The following is a 19628-nucleotide window of genomic DNA, read 5'->3' as shown; positions in this document are numbered from 1 at the left end:
TGCCACTGGTAAAAGGATTTATGGGATTCTGTGTGATTAAGAAAACCAACGTTAAATGATTAAACAATTTTCCAACAGCCGTTTGTGACATATATATGCAGGCTTTCATTCGACTTAGAATCAATGAACAATAGTAAACTAGTTTACATGCGTGTTTGAAGTTATGGCTGAGAAGAGTAAAACTTTAATTGCATTTGATTGTGGTAAGTAATCAATTTTGTAATTTACTCGACTGCGAAACTTTATAGTTATAAGTATATTCAGTTACATACACAATGATATCCCACAATCGGTATTTTGTAATTACGAAATGTATTTTTAATCACTTTAAGGAAAGTATAAGTAAGTGCTTATTCTAAATTGACATTGCAACGAAGGCGAACGTATGTCACATCTCCCCATTTTCAATTTTTCTGTCAATAAATTCATTTCTTCATTCTTCATCGGCACCAAGAATGGCTGAGTTCAAAAATTACCTCCAATGATATTTTTGGCCTAAAAATGTATGTCGGTGCAAAAACCTTTTTGCAAAATTTTTCAATTTCTTCGCCGAATTTTCAAACATTTAGTTATCAAGTCAAATTTCAAGTTTAATGAACTGGGATTATCTAATAAAGAGAGACAGAGAGTAAATTTTCCACTAAATAAGTTATTTCAAGAAGTGAAGAAAACTTGTGAGTTACTGGCCCTGATTGATAATGACTAATGAGTATATGCAGCTGCTACTTATCAGTACAAGTGTCTAGCTGTCTGCCTAGTTAGGTACCTACTTAAAAAATTTATTAGGTATATATAACATGTAAATTGTACCTGTCAAAACACCTATGAAATGATACAGTTGGTACAAAGATTTATCATCGTTCATTAAAAAAATAGACGCCTACTTCAATTCAATAATTACTGTATTTTAAATTTAAATAAGTAGGTACACATACCAGCTTTTATAATAGGAAATAAAAAATACATATATAAAAATGAAAGTTATAAATCACGAACAAAATTTATCCTTTAAAGAAGGATTTTTACAAGGATTAATGTCTCCTGATGTTGCTTTGTTACTAGTTGAAAATAGATTAGAAGCAGCTCCAAAAGCAGGAGGAGGTGAAAAACACCCAGGTAACTCCTGCGTGACATTATTGCAAGCAGCACATTCTTTGTTTCTGTACGAAGTGAAACCGTCGAATACTATCGATGTATATGATCGACATTTTTCAGTCAGCGTTTTATTTGAAGCAATAGAGCATTCGGATACAAATTTTTTACATTTTCTTACTGACGAATTCAAATCATCTGGAATAGCTCGTGCAACCGAGCAGGCAAAATTTCTATTGTTGTATAAACTGTAAAAAGTTTTACTGGTAGAGTTGAATTTCATGAACTTAGTAGCTTCGAGTGATTCGGCGTAAAGATCATCGCTTTGAGGTAATGAGGTGCCATTTTCTGTCAAATCAGTAAAGTTTTCGAGCCTGTAATATTGTGTTCTGGAATTCAATGATGAAGTATCATTGTCAAGATTCGCTACTGGATAGTTCTGCCTAAAGTCATCTGTTCGAATACTTTCGTCGTGTTTTACCGAACAAACTCGAGTTTCGTTCCAATAACGATAATTTCTGACGCCGTGGCATTGAGCGCAGTACTCGTTACCGTATGTAATCCGAGTATTAACATTGGTTACTGGAATGATTAATTTTACATTGTCGGTGTCTAACGGTAACGTGGATTTTTCGCATTTATTTCTTATCGTGATGTTATTATAATTCTTCGGGCAGGTAGTTATCATATAAACCTGTAACAATACGAGATCATTTCAATTGCAAAAATTACGATATGCTGGTCTTTATTTTACAGGTACGAGGTCTGGTGTAGGTAATGTAATAGGCACGAGGCAACTGTTTACCTACACGTCTTCGGTCATTAACAGAAAACTTACATCTTCTTGGTACGAACAATGGAAATTATGAAAGTTTTGTTTTTGCTGCGTTGCATTAAAATATTTCGATTCTGAACAACAGTCTCCATATGTGGCGCAGTCAGCATCGCACATGCAGTTTCGATACTGTAATGTAGTCAATTCTTTCGGCGTAATGTCTTTTATCAGATTGCAAGTCGGCTCACTTTTACAAATCCTAGCAGAGGGGAACAAAGAAAAAGTGTAAATGAATGATGAGTCGACTGGAAGTCTAAAATTTATTGAGATAGGCTTATCAGATGTCATTAGTGGAATTCGTAAAGAGCTACCTACATTTTAAAAATGGTAAAATCCTAATACAGTAAAACTACAAAAATTCAAGTTTCTCAAACTCCGTTATGCATTATAACATTTCAATTATAAAACAAACTGTAGCAGGAAAGCGCTTGACTGACGCAACCAGTTTCATTTTCAACTTTGTTGAATAATATTCTTGTTACACTTTCAAGTACCTATTTGATTCTTCCTGTCCTTCCTTTTTTCATATTAAGTACCTACCTAGTTTTGAGAATATATTTGCAGATAAAAAATCTATATTACTTATGAGTGTGAAATTAACTCGTAAGTTATGAACGTGTGCAATTTATTGTACGTAGGTAGGTAAACCTACTCAATTCCAGTGCGATGGAACTTTTTAAAATTGAGTTACACAAAGTAAAATAGCGTGCCTCAAGAGCAAAATAATGATGAGATGCATTGCCTATAATTTGTGGCAGATAGAGAAGAAATTTGTTTCTGCTGCCGCTGTCACGAACACATAAACTTCAACCATCTCTTCGTTTAGTTTTTCTGAAAGGCCTAATTTGAACATTGAAACTTCAAAAAAATACATACCTATACCAATTCTCAGAATCCACCAGTCCAACCATAATTTTTAGTATTCTACATACCTACCTGGATTGTACCTAACCAAAACCATTTTTTTTTTTTTTTTTTTTTTTAATTGAGACTCCTAACAATCTTCAGCATCAGCTACCTACTCATTCGAAAAATTGAGGGCCCTATACACGTTTGGATTTTCCAATATATGTACCCATAAAGTTAAAAATTGAATCTTCACGGTTACCACTCCAGGAAATGTGGTTCCTGGTCTCATATAGCTACAATTCACCTACATTTTGAGAGTGAATTTTGATATCGATAGGGAAAAGTGGTGAGTTGATTTTTTGTGATGGAAAAGCTTGTTTGATGTTTGTAGGGTCCGAACGTTTTGCCATTCCCGAAGTGTGCTTTGGGTAAAGATAGATTTGAGGTCATCAGCTGTGATATAAATTTGAGGGGAAAAGGAGTGTTAGGTAAAAGTTTTAAATATTCTGTACATTTTTGATCACCCGAATTTTTAAAAATCTGCGCACATACAGATACCTAGTCGAAAAATGCGATTGAACGGTTAGAACTCCGAAAAGGAAGGTGTCCTAACCAGAAGAAATATGTTCGAACTGCGCAAAATTGAATCAAAAGACCATGCAAAAATACATACGCTAAATTTTTACTACCTACCTACCTTTAGTGCATTTGAAAATTTTTGGTGATATTTTTTGAAAATTGAATTCGGTTCAAAAATGTAAAAAACTCAAAATTTTACCAAAGTGACCCAGAAAGCGGAAATTTGGCATGTGTCTCATTTTCGACACCGCCTCGAATCGATTGATTAGGATTTCAAACAATTTTGAGCTGTGCTAGAATGTTCAACAGATTTTCAAACGTTGAAATTTCCTCAGAATCGCACCCAACCAAAAAATTCATTTAATACTCTAATTTTAACATGTTGAGTGGATTGCAGGGAGGTTCAAATCATTCTGGAGCCCGGGCACATTTAGGAAATTTTGGATTTTCAAAAAGCACTATAAAAAACTATACGAGCAGTTTACTTTAGGTATATCAAATTTCAAAATTTCTAGATCAATTTGGTAAAATTTAGACTCAAATTTGATTTTCAAAAATTTTCCCAAAAAATGAATTTGGGGCATTAAATTTTGTGTGATGATTTTCAAAGCCCCGATTTTTTAAAACATGCATTTTTTCTCGCTCATTTACAAAATGGGTTTCTAAACATAATGCGAGTTGGTATATGACAAGAATATTAATTTTTTTTAGCCCATGGTAGGTATCCATAATCACATTCTTCAATAGGTACCTATTTCAAGTATCAGGTTTTTGAAAATTCAAAGTGGTGTACGGACTCTCAATTTTTCGATTGTGCAGGTGAACTTTTCTTACGACGAGCTATCCCCCTATAGTTCACCAATTACTTCTTCGATAATTCCCTGGTAAATATTCCACCACACGAATAAGTAGCTAGGTATAATTGAGGTACAAAATATCATCATATGAGTTGGTATTAGTAAAGCACACAGATACATACTTTTCTCGGTAAGCTTGTTCATTGAAGAGTGTTGGTTGGTCAATTGTAATGACTGAAAAATCATCTTTATTAGTTTGCCCGTACACAACAATTGATGTTGTGATCACAAGAAATACTGCACTGATCATCTTAATTTACTCGAAAATATAAGATTTAATAAAACTTCTACGTTACTATTGGTTTTCGACATTTAATATACATATTTTGTTTGTAGTCGATTCGATAACAAATTAAACAAAAAATGAAACATTGTTTTAAAAAAAGAAAATAACTGAACTCGAAATATTTCAAATCACAATAAAAATTAAGAAGCGATAAGACGTATTCTTAAACAAAATCTTAACTCGTTCATTCACATTTGAATCAACTAAAAGACTAACACTCCGAGACCCATGAATCGAGAATTCATCACGTTAAAGAATTAAAGCTGAGAACGGCTATATGTTTCATGTTACCTATTTAATAGGTATACATAACGCAGACTATTAAATAAATTTAGTATCTGAGATTGTTTACCGGTTTGAACGTTTGTTTTTTTTTTCATCTCCTAGAAGGTAGCTAGGTACATATGTAATGAAATCTATAAGACCAAGGTTATTTCATTCTTATACCGACAGAGCAACGCATTAGCATTTTTTGATAAGAACAAAACTCTTGTTCAGGTACCATGAATGCCTATAAAACAATTATATTATATGACGACTTAATCTTTGTATGTACCAAGTAGGTCTGCCTAATTCATACACATACCTAACAGATATGCCTACTGAATAATTTGCGATGCGAATTTTCCCTATTACTCAACATCATAGCATAAATAGGTAGAAGTACGAAATTCGGAACGAATTTGGTATTTGATTTTAGATAAACTGAAAAGCAGCATTGCGATAAATAGGTACGTATATCGATAGAACCTAGTGGCACATATGCCAATTGTAGGTAGTACCTTTCAAATTTTATTTCAGGGGTACCTACGTATACATTGTTGTATTCATATAGGTACGATCAATGAGGAAGTTTGTATTGCAATAGGCATGTTTCACACATGAAAGGAGATCCGAGTTATTGGGGTGTAACAAAGTATATCTTCAATTAACAACTATAAGTAGATATTCGCGAATACATGCTTAAAAATATTACACTTTCATATCATAATTATGTAGTACCATCTATTTAACATTAATTCGTATTAAGTAAACAAAAACGGAGGGAGGGGGATATCCGAGCTATAAAAATACACTTAAGCAGTTTCCTTTTAAAATACATCACAATCTCAACCAACCAATTCCGTTAGAATTTATTTGGATAGATCGTTTGTAGCATTCGCGTCACATAAAACCGGATACGTATTGAAATTATTATACCGGTCACGAGAGAAATACCATAAAAACTCGAAAACCAACTATTCACGTAGTGCAAAATATTAATACTTTCAAAAAGGGAAAGGAATTTCCATTTGGATAACGTACCACAAGATGATTTTATTCCGGTAACCAGATCATCTTCAGGGTTAACGACCTGAAATATGGTTTACCGAATTCATTCGAAACATTCGGTATTTTTTTAATGCATTTTGAATCTTGCTGATTCGGCATCATTCTGTTTTGCATTCATTTAGAGGAATTTTCAGTTGCAGTTTTATAACAATGCGAATTTTACGATGAGAAGTATTCTAGTCATGTTTTAATAGGTAAAAAAAACAAAAAAAAAAACAGATACGTTAACGTAATAAATATCTCAGCATACTAAAATTTTTCAAGTTTACCCAACTATAATTTTATCCATGCACCAAAGTAAACCTGCGAATGTACTATTTCATCGATCTCGCATCTTAAGATAGGTATGGTATACCTAAATAGATACTGGTAAATAGCTAAGCAGTTTATCTTTATTTATACCTATCCTTTTTAAACTTGTATAGGTAGGAACTATGTAAGCGAGTATTTATGGGACGACGGTGACATTTATACAAATTTAAATGTTTAAACGCACAAAGCGTTTCAACATTGTGATTTTCTTTTACTGCTAACATTTTAAAATTTAATGTTGCTAACTTGAGGCGTAAACTTCTCAAGTTTTTTTCCTCGCTGCAAAGTTTTTCTCATTTAATTATTTTAAAATTCTCAGGTACCTAACTCTTTCTTTCCTTAAGTCTCGATGAAATATTTTAAAACCGTTTCAAAAGCAACAATTTCCAAAACTTTTAATCATTGTTTATTGCTTGTGATTTTTTCCATTCTTATTCCAAAAATAACTCAGCATTAGAAGAATTTCAGAAATTTGGCTAATTATTATTAATGTAAGATTTTGAAACAAACTCTCTAATGAAAAGGGATCGCTAGATTGGATCATGAAAAATATTTTAGACTATTTTTACTCTTTACGAATTCGTTGTCCCTTTTATAGTGAGTTTTGTTTCACAAAATTACTCACAAGTTATATGATAAAATTACATAGGTGTAACTTACCTTGACCTATGTAGATTTATGATTGATCACGTCTCAACAAAAAACTAAAATTTGAAGAAAAAAAACAATTTTTTATGAATTAAATTTTTAAAAAAGTTCTGTCGATTTTTCCATTTTTACTGTGTGCATTAAACTAAAAAAATCACATGTCTACTTAATTTTAAAAATGCATGGAAATAACATGACTACCTCTACCTAGATATTAATTAAAAAAGAGAAAATCAAATTTTTATCACACGCCTGAGGAATATAATTTCAATTTGAAATCCCCCAAAAATGACGTCATAAAATGTTCACTCCTACGTTATTTTGTCATCAATCTGTAATATCTACAGGTGTTGAGATATTCAGAAAGGAAAGCAAAGAGAGTGATCCCAAGAAATACCGAGCAAAAATCAAGAGGCGCAGATGAATATTGAATTATCAATCATTAAAGTAATAAATACTTACAGTGAGTCGTTCTGTTTTTGTCCTTTTTAAAAAAAAAAAAAAAAAGACAAAAGTACAAAATTTGAATAATCTGAAAATTTTTCAAATTTATCTAAGTATAAAAAACAGTTATGCAGGTAACATATCTGAAGAAGACAATCACAAAATTACGACGTTTTAAAAAATCATACGTACCTTAATTCCACAATTAGATTGGTGCCCAACAAGGAGCGTGTTAAATAGACGAAATATCTTGTGTGTGGTATTATAGGAATATGGGTGATATCAATTTTTTCCCCATAACTACCTAAGTACATACGTAATTCATGGTTCTGAAAGCGTAAATTTTCAAACACAAATCTGACACTAATTTTTTTGTCAAAAAATAAATAGAATTATAGGTAATTAGATTATAAAACAAATTCAATATTTAACAGAAATCAAAAGCAAAGTAAGTGTAAAAGTTCAAGATCCAAATTATCAAGATGTGATAGGCATGGTAAGAGTACACGGGGAAAAATTTTAAAACCAATTTCTTACGAAAAATTTAGAAGAAAATCTCAAACAATTCTATTTTAAAACTTTAAACGATTCTAGCAACGTTCAAAATCAAACTACTGTTCTTTTTTGTGATTACTGATTAATAATCTAGCGATGCACTGATGCCTGCCATCTGGCTATAGGCAAACCATTCATCACTCGAAGCCAGCTTCACCTATTATTATTGATGTATGTACTTATGCATTAGGTACTCCTAATACCCGGCTTCGAATGTTATGTTGTTGTTTTTGAATATGTGAAGAGCGCGAGGTAACTTTGCTCCCTGATTACTAATTGTTTGATGGTCTCAAATGCGTTTTTCTCCCGCTTCATTTTTAAAAAAAACCTACCTACCTACTTAGAAAAAGGGAAATTACTTTTCTACCCGTTTACGAGTAATGCACTATTTTTATTCATTTGCAACCACTCCAACGGATCTGGAATTGACTTTAAATCTGAACGACAGGGGAAAACATGATTATAATTGAATAATTCTGAGAAAAACGAGTGGGAAAACTACATTATGAACAGTGTGTGAACTTGAAATATATCTAGATAGGATATTATGTTTGCCAATAGATTCATACCTTGGTAATTTACATATCCACCTATGTGTAATTAAAAATGCACGTAAACTTTATACAGTGTAACCTGTAAAATATAATCATGATATGGAATATTTTGATAAATTAGTTTTATTTAAATGTAAGCACCTGTGATAGTTGATTTACCTATACCTACATCTGTTTAGAATTTTGTAAAAACGCCCACTTCCTATTTCCAGTAATTTGTATGACGTGTGATGAAGAAGTAATTTGTTCCATCTACGTACGTACTCACACAATCAATTCACGTAGATGTAATAATGTTTTTAAGAAAATCGTCAGGCGTTTCAATATAATTTATTAAGTTCCTACCTACGTGTCTTTATGAAGAGATTTTGACTCTACGGGTACATATTTCAATTCAGACATTTTTTTTTTTTTTTTTTTTAAATGAAAATTTCCATGTTTTTTTTTAGTTTACTTAGATTTTAATGTACCTACCTATTTACTCAAATATTTATTTAGATTTCAGTCTTATAATTTCATTTCATTATACAGTGAACTTTTTCCATCAGATAAATAGGTACGCAGATATCTATCTACCTATCCATTTCTAATTAAAATAAAGTAACTCTCTATGTATTATTTCAAAGAAAACTGTCTGTTTTATAAGTGATTGTTATTTATGAATTAAAGCTGATTAATAATTTACTTTGTCCAGTAATTATCTCTAAGTAGACAACAACGCCCAAGTATCTAAAGTACAATATACCTTTAAACAGATGCATTTAATTCCAGACGATTATGTTCATTTCATCTCATTTATATTGTATTTCTCTCCCTTCTACACTGCGTAGTCCACAGTTTTCATTCTTTGTTTTAAAAACCATTGTAGAATTGATTTTCATACCTTGCAATACTTTCGTCTTCGTTACGAAGGGTTTTTAATTTCTTATGAGAAACTGTGCGAAAATAAGATCACATTTCTTCGCATAATTTTTCTGCCAATGCGTCATAAAGAGTGAATCGTGTAAATATGAACTAGGAAACTAACAAGTTTCCGAATGAAAATTCAGTAGATCAGCTCTTAATGTATCGATTTGAAGAATATCTAAAATTAGAAAAACCTTGACATACCAGATCTTCTGCAAAAAAATTGTAATAGTAATCAGTATGTACCTAGGTATTCATTAAGAAATTAATCATGGGAAATTTTATTGATTCTGGTGCGTTTTATTGAGACGTAATCTATGAGATGAAATGAAACCGATTTCATTTTGGCATAAAACAGAAAGGTAAGTAGAAGTACCTACCCTACTCAATGATAAGAAATGTAGGAGAGCTTATAATCCTCGCATAAAGTAGATAGGTACCTACTTACATGTACTTGGATTTTTGCGATTAAATAATTCGGCAAAAGGAATAGATATGCACCGGTATTATTAATTACATTTACCTTCTTTCTATTTAATGTATCAAATTTTTGTTTCCAGATGTTGCAGTTTGATAAAAAGTAATCTTCGTTTTACTGTATGTAATTTTTATGACAACCACGTGTTGTCGTTGCTCATAATATACCTACCTACATAGAAACTCATATGTATCGAAATCCCAAAAACACCTGATCAATTAGTAGTGCTGCTAATAACACTCGACTGGACACTTTCATAGTACCTATATCTAGGAAAATGCTATGTATGAAATCGCAACCATTATAATTACCTCGCTTTATAATGTCAACAAGCCTTGGGAACGATTTTAAGATTCATTGACAAAGCGATTATAAACAAAACCGGTATTTATCTAAAAATCTTCCTATTTCACCGCATAAGTAAACGTCAGATAGGTACAGGCACCAAAACATAGCAATACGTGCGTTTCGAGCTTCATAGATAGATATGCCATGCCAGATCTATGTTTAGCTGTCAAATAAAAAATGATGTTCGATTTTCGCATCTTGGAATATGTATAAGTTGAAAAATTACTGTGATAGTGCAAGATTAGAAATCGAGTACATGTTTATTCGCGGATGTACTTGTAGTTTAGGTGCTCGTGAAATGTGTTCTCGTTTAGTTCATTATAGTTGCGTGTTTTTTCGTTCAGTATGAGAGCGGTTGTAATAATTTTTACAGTGTTTTTCGTCGTTCAATCGCAAAAAATTGATTCGCAAAGAAATGTTACCGAAAGTGAACGAATCGTGTCGGATTACATTGAAAAGTGAGATGTTTTTCCTTTTCGTCGCATTTTTATTCATTAATAAATATGTACCTACCTAATACGGTACATTATATCCGCCTTTTATACTTCCATATAAATTACAATCAGTTACTCGTATACGAGTATTTTACTCGCTGTGCATTAGTGATCTTTGGCTTTAATAGAGGTTCGTATATCGTCAATCAATGTACCTACATCTTCATACCTACTTGTTCAATTATTACAATGTCCCTCGCGATAAGTCCATAATCCTACACACTGGAAAAATTGTAGCACAGAAGTGCTTACTTACTAACTTGACTTGAGTATACCTATTTGCTTATTTCATAGTTTTATTCGAAGTCAGAGGAAACTTTTCGTAAAGATAATTCTAGTGTCTGTTCAGAAATTCGGGAATTTTCCATGATATGGCTGCTCCATTACGTATTCGAAAGTCGTATTGTTTTATTACTGTTTAAAGTTCTCGTTCGACTTCATTGCATTTCGTGTAGGTATAAGAAACAAGAGAATTAATAAACGAATAAAATACACCAATGGACGACAGATAAATATTTACTTACTACATACGTAGGTATTATACTTTGAATAATCAAGTTTTCAACTCGTTAGGTACCTTCTCAGCTGTCAACGATCAAAATTAATTTTAAGATTACAGAATAAGTATTCGATCGGTAGGTAATTTTGATGAATGTTTCAATCCGAAGATTTCAAGTACATATTAGATATTTACTGAAAATCGCAGCCTGGGGGGGGGGGGTGAGGAAACAATCTCCTTTTTGAGTAGGTATCTGCTTTATCCTCTCCCATTTAAAATCGCCTTTCTAGATCGGTCCTTGCGGGTGTTTGAGAAGTTATTCTGAAAACTTATAATGGGAAAGTAAAATCGAACGTATTATTCACAAGCTTATCTCAAAATTCAAAAAATTTCCTAATTAGAACAAACACTTTAATCTTGGTTCAAGTCATACGAGTAGTATGAAGAGTAGTTATCTACATGAATTCTGGAGCTTTTCTATCGTTCTCTGATTCACTCAAAGCAACTCAGAAGTCTCTTCAAAATGACACTCGTCCTGAATTTAAATAGGTAGGTACCTATTCAAAACAACTTCATTGATCTTTAGACGATACCTATATCTCCCACTAAAGTCAAAAATGTTTAATGAATATGGCTAGCAGTATTGAAGTTTTTATCCTCGTTCAAAAAAATATTACTCTGCAGAGTTACCTACCTATTTGAAATTCCTAGAAAAATTGATATTTCGCTGGAGGTTCATAGCAGCTCAAAGTGGATATTCTTGAGTTGAGGTGTCAAATGGAAGAAATCATCCCACACGTTGGTTTATTTCTATTGAAAAATAAACAACAGTAAAAGCTTTTGTCAATTATTTTTTTGATCAATACATGATTCTAATCATAATAATTACCTATTATCATTTATGCTATAAAAATCGAAATGTTTCAATGAATTTTGGTACTTATCTCAACACCTGTATGCTCGATAATTAAGTATCTAGGTAGGTACCTACTTATCTCAGATTCTTCGTTTCTCAGTCTACCTATTTTCGTTTTTTCACTACGAATAGGGGACCTTTCTGGGTACAAACGCCGTGACTTTTATACCTATCCAATTATGTACCTTGGAGAAAAAAATGAAACCTATCCTGATGTTTATTTATATTTATAGGCATCCTTAAGTACATGATTGCAGGCTCGTTGCTTTCTCTTTTTCTTTCAAATTACGATGAATCTGATTTCATTCAAGCACTTTGTTCTTGTTTATTAGTTAAATGGTCTCATCCCTCGAGATGGATCACAAAATAAATGTAGCGTAGCTTATTCTTCGCCTTAATTGAAATAGGTAGGTATACGAAAAACGATTTTAAAGATAAAATACCTATTTTCTCATGTGTTGCAGGATTTGTAAAAGTGAAAAAACGTGTCATTTATTGAATACGGTAAATGCTTCTTTGCAAACGTTGAATACCCGAAACTGTATGTGTGATGAGAACTGCACACTTTATGGGGATTGTTGCGAAGATTCCCAGCACATTAACCATAATAAAACGTATAAATTGGAGTATTTTTACTGCCCTCCTGCCGAGCGAGTAAGTTTTCTGAAAAGTGAAAAGTTTTTGTTGGTACATATTCATTAGTTTTTTGTTAAATTGTGTTCAATATTGTACGAGTATAATACATACCTTTACCTACCTATGTATAAATTGATAGGTACTCAATTATCTTATACGAACCAAAGTATCACGCTAATTATCATTTTACTTTGTTTATCAACGTTGCACCGTTGATATAAGACAAAAATTTGATAGTATATGGTACATACACCAAGCTGAGTGTATAGTTCAACTGTGATTTTTATTTTATCATCCAATACGAGCTATTTTGAAACGAACGCCTTATTATATTCGCAGGTTTACATGAAAACTACGTGTCCGCCTAATTATCCAAATCAAAGCGTGAAATCCAAATGTGAAAGCTCCATGAAAAGCTTGCAAAATGAGAATAAAAAGCTGTATATTCCAGTTACCAATGTGCAGAAAAATATCACATATGGAAACGAATATTGCGCTGTGTGTAATAACGAGTTCGTTTACATAGCGTGGAATTTGACAACTCATTGCTCACCGATAACGAACAACGATCAAATACCATCAACGGAGAAGACTCAACAGTTTGTATCCAGTACAGAAAAAATGTCCGCATCTACACCCGATTCTCAATTTATAGATTATCATAAGATGAACTTGGAAGAAGCGAAAAAACGCGTTCGATTCAACTCCACTAGTAAAACTTTCTTCAGCGAGTATAACGGTACGAAATATGATTGTTGGTATAAGCGACTGAAACCGGCGGAGCTGGAGCCTCATTTTCGAGATTGCGTGTCGACAATTTCGAATTGTAGTTTGAAAAATAGCACATTTGTAAATTTATGCGATTCGTCGCATACCTCGATAGTGTACGACGAATTCAAAGACGAGGCTTATAGAAATAAATATTGCGCGTATTGTAACAATATCACCAGCAATTTACGCGGCTGTTTTGATCCAGGTACTAGAATAACAGGATCATCAATATTTACCACTTTCGACAAAGGACAGGGACAAAAGCCGCCTTGTAATAACGCCGATGCCAAAGTGAAAAATAAGTTTTGTTAGCAGCCTACCTAATAACGACCAACAGCATGAAAATAACAACACGGTCTAAATTAAAAGATAAAAAGAAAATTCATTGCGGACTTGTTGGCTTTCTATTTCATGTCAATTTACTGCTACCTAGTACCTACTCGCCCACCTAGCTATACCTTACCTTTGCCATTTCTTTGTTCTTTGTTTAATTTCGCGTACTGTTATAAATTTAAAGAGGAAACGCGTTTCTGAAAAAATGTCTACCCGGTTTGTGGTCATTTTCTTATTGTTTGCGACTTGACGTATATTTTTGTGCAAATTGTACTCGTAATTTAGCTCATTTGGAGAGCATCGTTTTCTCTCATGCATAGGTAGGTATACATTTGCTATACCGATTAAATTAAATTTCAAAGTTGACATTTACCTACTTAAAAATGTATGTAGGCTGCTTAGGTACCTACCTACGTTTAATGGCGTGGTATTTTTTTTTCAACGCGTATTTTGATGCATGAAGATGTGTTAAAAGTCATGCACATACTTATGTACTTTTATGGAACAACCATTCAAAATGACGAAAAAAATAAAAATTAGACCGAGTTTGTTAGTTTATAAAAAGATCTAAATCATGACCTGCTAATCTGAATGCTCTATAGGGTAGGAGTAGGTATTCATACGTGCAGTGGAATTATACAAAGCATCAAACATCATAGGATGTATAACATTTCCTCCTTACGTAGGTGTTTAATACCAACTCATTATGTTTTTCTCGCCCATAAGAAAAGAGAAAAACGAGGTAATGGTGATGAAGTAACCTCTTATACTGAAGAGTGAAGATATTCGTAATTTTGCCATTCAGATAGGTGTACAAAAATTGTGTCAAGTACAACACACTAGACTAAAGACTGTTCAGGGGTAAATTATTAAACTTCCTTTATTTAAGTACTTAATAATGATGTTGGAAAAATCTGTATTGAATATATGTACCTATCTTATCGTAATATTGATAAGCTTATCAATCTCCATGAAGTTTTGATATCATCATAAATATTATTACATGTAATTTTCAAACAATCGAGATTTAAAGAGGAGGCTTTCATTCTTCATTTTTTAAAAAAAAAACTTTTCGTAAAAAAAAAGGGCATTCGAACTATGTGATTTTCTTTCTTTTCTGCTTTCAAATGTGAAGAACATCAAAATAAATTGTTTTCAAAAAGGTGTAAATTTTTGTTATTTTTTTAGTATTAGTCGTATTGTTGTATTTTATTTTTTCGCAGTTCTGGCAGAAGTGATGTGTTCAGAAAAAAAAATGCTGAGCAGGGGAGCAGGGCAAACGTACCTGCGTGAACTCATCAAGGATTGCATAGTTCCTGAATGTAAGGCACAGAAATTTTCAACTGCATGCTTCGATATTCAAACTTGTATACCTACCACCATTTTTTACAATTTTTCCGAGAACTCAGAAATACATAGGTAGAAAATGTAAAATCAGGAATTGAAAATGTGAAATGCTCAAAATTATACTTGCTCGATTTTTTTTCCAACAAGAGAAACTCCAAGTCTACCAGTAACAGATTTCACTCATAAAAAAAAAAAAAGTCGTAGCAGTCTGCCGCTACGTAAGAGCCAAATTTTTGTGCCAGAAACATTGAGGGCTCTTGAACTACTCGCACCCTCGCTTCGCTCCTGTGCTTCGCCTGTTTTTGGGGGGGACTTCGTCCCCCCTCCACCCCCCTTGGGCTTTGCCCCCCTACCTCCTGTACATGCTTTTTTCATGTTCTGCGCTTCTCTTGGACTACTCGCACCCTCGCTTCGCTCCTGTGCTTCGCCTGCATGTGGGGGGACGTTGTCCCCCCTGCACCCCCCTCGGGCTTCACCCAACTCTCTTTTTCCTCCTTCGAAAAATGTGGTAACAAACCGGTCTTGACCCTGATTAAGGTAAAACGGGGTTGGAAGGCTGAAACCAGCAAAAGGCACTTCGGGTACATCCTCCCAATGTACTGTGAAAATTTGGACCCCCCCCCAGTCAATTTGGAGGGCCTGTAAGTTTGGCTAAACGTCAAAAAACACATTTGACCCTGGAAAGGGGTCAAATAGGGTTCGAAGGTTGAAACCTGCAAAAGGCACTTTGGGTACATCCTCCCAATGTACTGTGAAAATTTGGACCCTCTAGGTCAATTTGGAGGGGCTGTAGGCTTGGCTAAACATCAAAAAACACGCAAAAATCCACTTTTTTGACCCTGGAGAGGGGTCAAATGAAGTTGGAAGGTTGAAACCTGCAAAAAGCACTCAAGAGGCACCCTCTCATTGTATGCTGAAAATTTGGACCGCCCAGGTCAATTTTAGGGGTGAGGGGGTCGAAAATAGGGGTAAAATGTGGTTTTTCCCAACTAAAATGGGGTGGGGATGACCTAGGAAGCTGAAATTTGGATATGTTGATCACAATGAAGGTACTGACCTATGGTATGATTTTGGACCTTTTTTGTTCATTTGGGGCCTTATTATGCCCCTCCAAAAAAATGACCTTTCTGTAATTTTCAACTTTGACCCTTCAAACTTCGGGGGTCAATTCTAGGTCCCAAAAGAACCCCACTTCTCTAGTTTGATCTTATTTGATCAATTAGAACAGGTTCCAGGTCATAAAATGTAAAAATTTCGATCATGCTGAAACTTATAAATATATATATATATGTGACGCGGCACGACAAAATCGACCTTCCGTCTGAAAACAAGTTTTTGAGTTATGGGGGGTTAAAGTTTTCAGTCCAGTTCTGCTCGTTTAGCGGAAGCGCTTGCGCTCTAATCGCGTTCTCCGGCTAAACTGAGCTAAACATAGTCTTGGATAACGTTTCTTGCCTGTTTTGTGTGAATATCACTGGGTAAAATGGTTATTTACATTGATACAGGGGGCTCAGTCGTGATTGCGCTCATTTTTTCAATTTTTTATTTTATTTTTTCATTATTTCAATTTTGAAATCGTTCTGGAGGCGAAACAAAGCGTTCTACGAGAAAAATACATCGAGCAACCTTGTAGAGAATTAAATTTCCAAAAACCCATAAGAGGTTTATTTTTCTCAAAAATGCATAGTTTTTCCATTATTCTCAAAAAACAGAAATCTTATGGTAATCATCATGAGGTTTTTGTTTTTTGAGAATAACGGAAAAACTATGCATTTTCGAGAAAAATAAACCTCTTATAGGTTTTTGGAAATTTAATTCTCTACAACTTTGCTTGATGTATTTTTCTCGTAGAACGCTTTGTTTCGCCTCCAGATCGATTTAAAAATTGAAATAATGAAAAAATAAAAAAAAAATCAAAAAAGTCAGAAAAATGAGCATACTTCTGACTGGATTACCCCGTATATGGAGCTATGCAAATCGTAGGGACTTCTGGGTGGTTTTAAATGATTTTTGAATGTCCAAGTACCAAAAATCCGTCAAAAAGTGAAAAATAATTTTTTCAGACGGAAGGTCAATTTTGTCGTGCCACGTCACATATGGAACTTGCTTACTATCCGAGACCCGGTACATCGTACTGACGATCCGAGGCCCGCGTCTTTGACACTTAGAAAAATTTTAAAGAGTGCCTGGTAAATTCGTTCGCGCATGCGCCTTGCTAGCGGCTATCAAGCCTGGTCTAGAGCCGTTGGTGCGATCTCCAAGGAGTGATTTATACAGGAATGACGCGAGTATGAAGTTTCTGTGTGGGGTGAAGTAAGGTAAGCTGTATATACTGTAGGTATGATACCTACTTTGTGAGTCCCAGACAAAAATTTGTCTATAGCATCCCTGAAGTGTGTACATCATGAAAATATAGTTTTTAATAGGAAAACGTTCCGAGACCCGCTAACGGGCCTCGGAACGTCGCGTCGGGTCTCGGATAGTCGATGTCACTTCCAGAAACGGGCCTGTATAAGCTGTAGCAAGCCTGTATCTATATATATAGCCGCATACAGGTAAACTCATAACGTTTTGTATAAACAGCAATCTCAAGACCCCTCTGTAACTTCGTTGCTGTGCATACGCTCGACGCGTCACCCCATAGGCCTGATAGTACTCGATGTTAGGCCGCGTTATATTCGTCAACTTGATTTTTGGGTGACCTGTGGAAAAGTATTTCATTGCCAAAACATCAATTTTTCAGAAAAGCTTTTTTTTAAAAGTCTCATACGTCTCTGTTTTTCGCAAATGCCTTTTTAACAAAGCATCCTACAGAAAAATAACCAGCTCTGAGCAGAAAGGAAATTTAATTCTCTACAATTTCCTTCAGGGCCTTTTTTTCCTATGATGCATACTTTTCCCATAAAATCAATGTTTAGATTGAAAAACACGAAAATTCGGAAGTGTATAATCAACTCTAAATTAAAACTGAGCAGTCAAAAATTCATTTTAGACGATTTTTGACCACGCCATGTGAAAGAGGAGACCTTCAACCACCAGAATCACCAAACAGAACGTAAAAAACTTGAAAAATGATTCTTGGCAATAAACACCTTTTCCTCATGTCCTTGTACATAATACTTAGGCTATGCACTCATTTGAAAATTGAGTCAAAAGAGAAAGTGTATAAACAGCAATCTCACGTCCCTGTTCAAACTTTGCCAGTAGACTCCCCACACCTTGTAGATTCATATGGCACCTCATCGAAAAGTCACGTCCTAAAAAGGTTACGAGTTTGTCAAAACGTTATGAGTTTGCTGGCTAATCAAGAAAAAGGTTACGAGATTACCCCCTAGAATATTTATAAATAAATAAATATATAAAATCTGACACACCGGGAATCGTCTAGTTTGAGCCCAAAACGTCGAGAACTATCAAAATTTTTGACACCCGACCTTTTTATCCAAAGTTGGGCCTACCGCAATAGCCATCATTTTTTACAAAAATTTGGCTAAAAAAAAAAAACATTAATGGACCCTTTGGACCCATAGGAAAGCAACCCAAAAAAAATGTAAGCATACTCAAATGAAAAACTGGAGGGTTTTAATACCAAAAACTAGAGATCAACCTCCAAATCACTTTATACCTGCTAGATTATATTCATTTAAAATAATCTGTGATCATCATTACTCAAGATCAAAGTTCATTTGAAAATTTACTCGAAAAAATGAAAAACACTTGATTCAATAATTTTTCAAAAATTAATAACATTAATAAAAGCTCATTACGAATCCGTTGGGATCACTGAAATTCAATAAGAACTCAAATCAAACGTTATCTATAACAATAGAAAAATATTAAGCAATTGAAAAAATTCTCTGAAATGAAACGGGTGATCAGTTGCTGTAGAGTCAATGAAAAGTAACTTTGAAAAATATAAGAAAATTTTTTTTAAAATGAATTTTATGGGATTTTTAATCGACTTTACTGATGTTTACACTTTGACCACCCATTCATTAATTTTTGACATGCTTATTGTAAGATAGGTACCAATAAGTGGGTACCTACCCATATCATTGCTTTCTGAACGTCATTACTTATTCATTCTTCACTTTACAGTTTACTTGAAAGAAATTGAAAATTATTTGCATGAAGCCAATTTAAACCTAGGTACGTACGAAAACAAATTTCTTTTATCACAAAAGTAGGTACTAGTTAATTTACATGGTAAATTATACACCTATCCCTTTTTGTAATTTATTCATAATGCATTTTCTAATCTTTGAAATTATTTTTTAAAAATGAATCAAACAGGTAGCATTTATTTCTTCCATTAAAGAAAGATGTTTTTATCAAAGATTTCAAGTATCGCCAATTACTTTTAGCTGTAACATTTTTCAGTGATGTATAACACTGTTACCGTTAATGTGTTTACTCCAGGTAATGTATGAAATAACTAGTTATTTCATACATTAACGAAAAAGTACTTAATGCAAGTAAATTGTTCATAGTTCATCTATAGGTAATGTATGAAGAATCTAGTTATTCTATGAAATAACGAGGTGTGATCAGTTAAAT

General features: G+C 33.6%; 2 protein-coding genes across 3 annotated transcripts; one reads left to right on the top strand and one right to left on the bottom strand.

Moving 5' to 3' along the window:
* Positions 1-884: 884 nt before the first annotated feature.
* On the bottom strand, positions 885-4839 carry LOC135839978 (uncharacterized). Its single transcript, XM_065356268.1, has 3 exons — positions 4335-4839; positions 1931-2126; positions 885-1786 (listed from the first exon to the last, which is right to left on the bottom strand). Exons 1-3 carry the CDS (start codon positions 4460-4462, stop codon positions 989-991), a joined length of 1122 nt encoding a protein of 373 aa, XP_065212340.1. The 5' UTR covers positions 4463-4839; the 3' UTR covers positions 885-988.
* Positions 4840-10149: 5310 nt separating this feature from the next.
* Positions 10150-14894, top strand: LOC135839402 (uncharacterized). 2 transcript variants are annotated; one of them, XM_065355412.1, is made up of 3 exons: positions 10150-10533; positions 12449-12638; positions 12960-14894. In XM_065355412.1, exons 1-3 carry the CDS (start codon positions 10421-10423, stop codon positions 13701-13703), a joined length of 1047 nt encoding a protein of 348 aa, XP_065211484.1. In that variant the 5' UTR covers positions 10150-10420; the 3' UTR covers positions 13704-14894. The 2 variants fall into 2 exon arrangements, with proteins under 2 accessions (XP_065211484.1, XP_065211485.1); XM_065355413.1 differs by lacking the exon at positions 10150-10533 and adding an exon at positions 10540-10699.
* Positions 14895-19628: the final 4734 nt, after the last annotated feature.

Source organism: Planococcus citri, chromosome 3 (assembly GCF_950023065.1).
Source record: "Planococcus citri chromosome 3, ihPlaCitr1.1, whole genome shotgun sequence".
NCBI lineage: Eukaryota > Metazoa > Arthropoda > Insecta > Hemiptera > Pseudococcidae > Planococcus > Planococcus citri.
The sequence above is the reverse complement of the archived record's forward strand: the minus strand, read 5'-3'. Positions and strand labels throughout refer to the sequence as shown.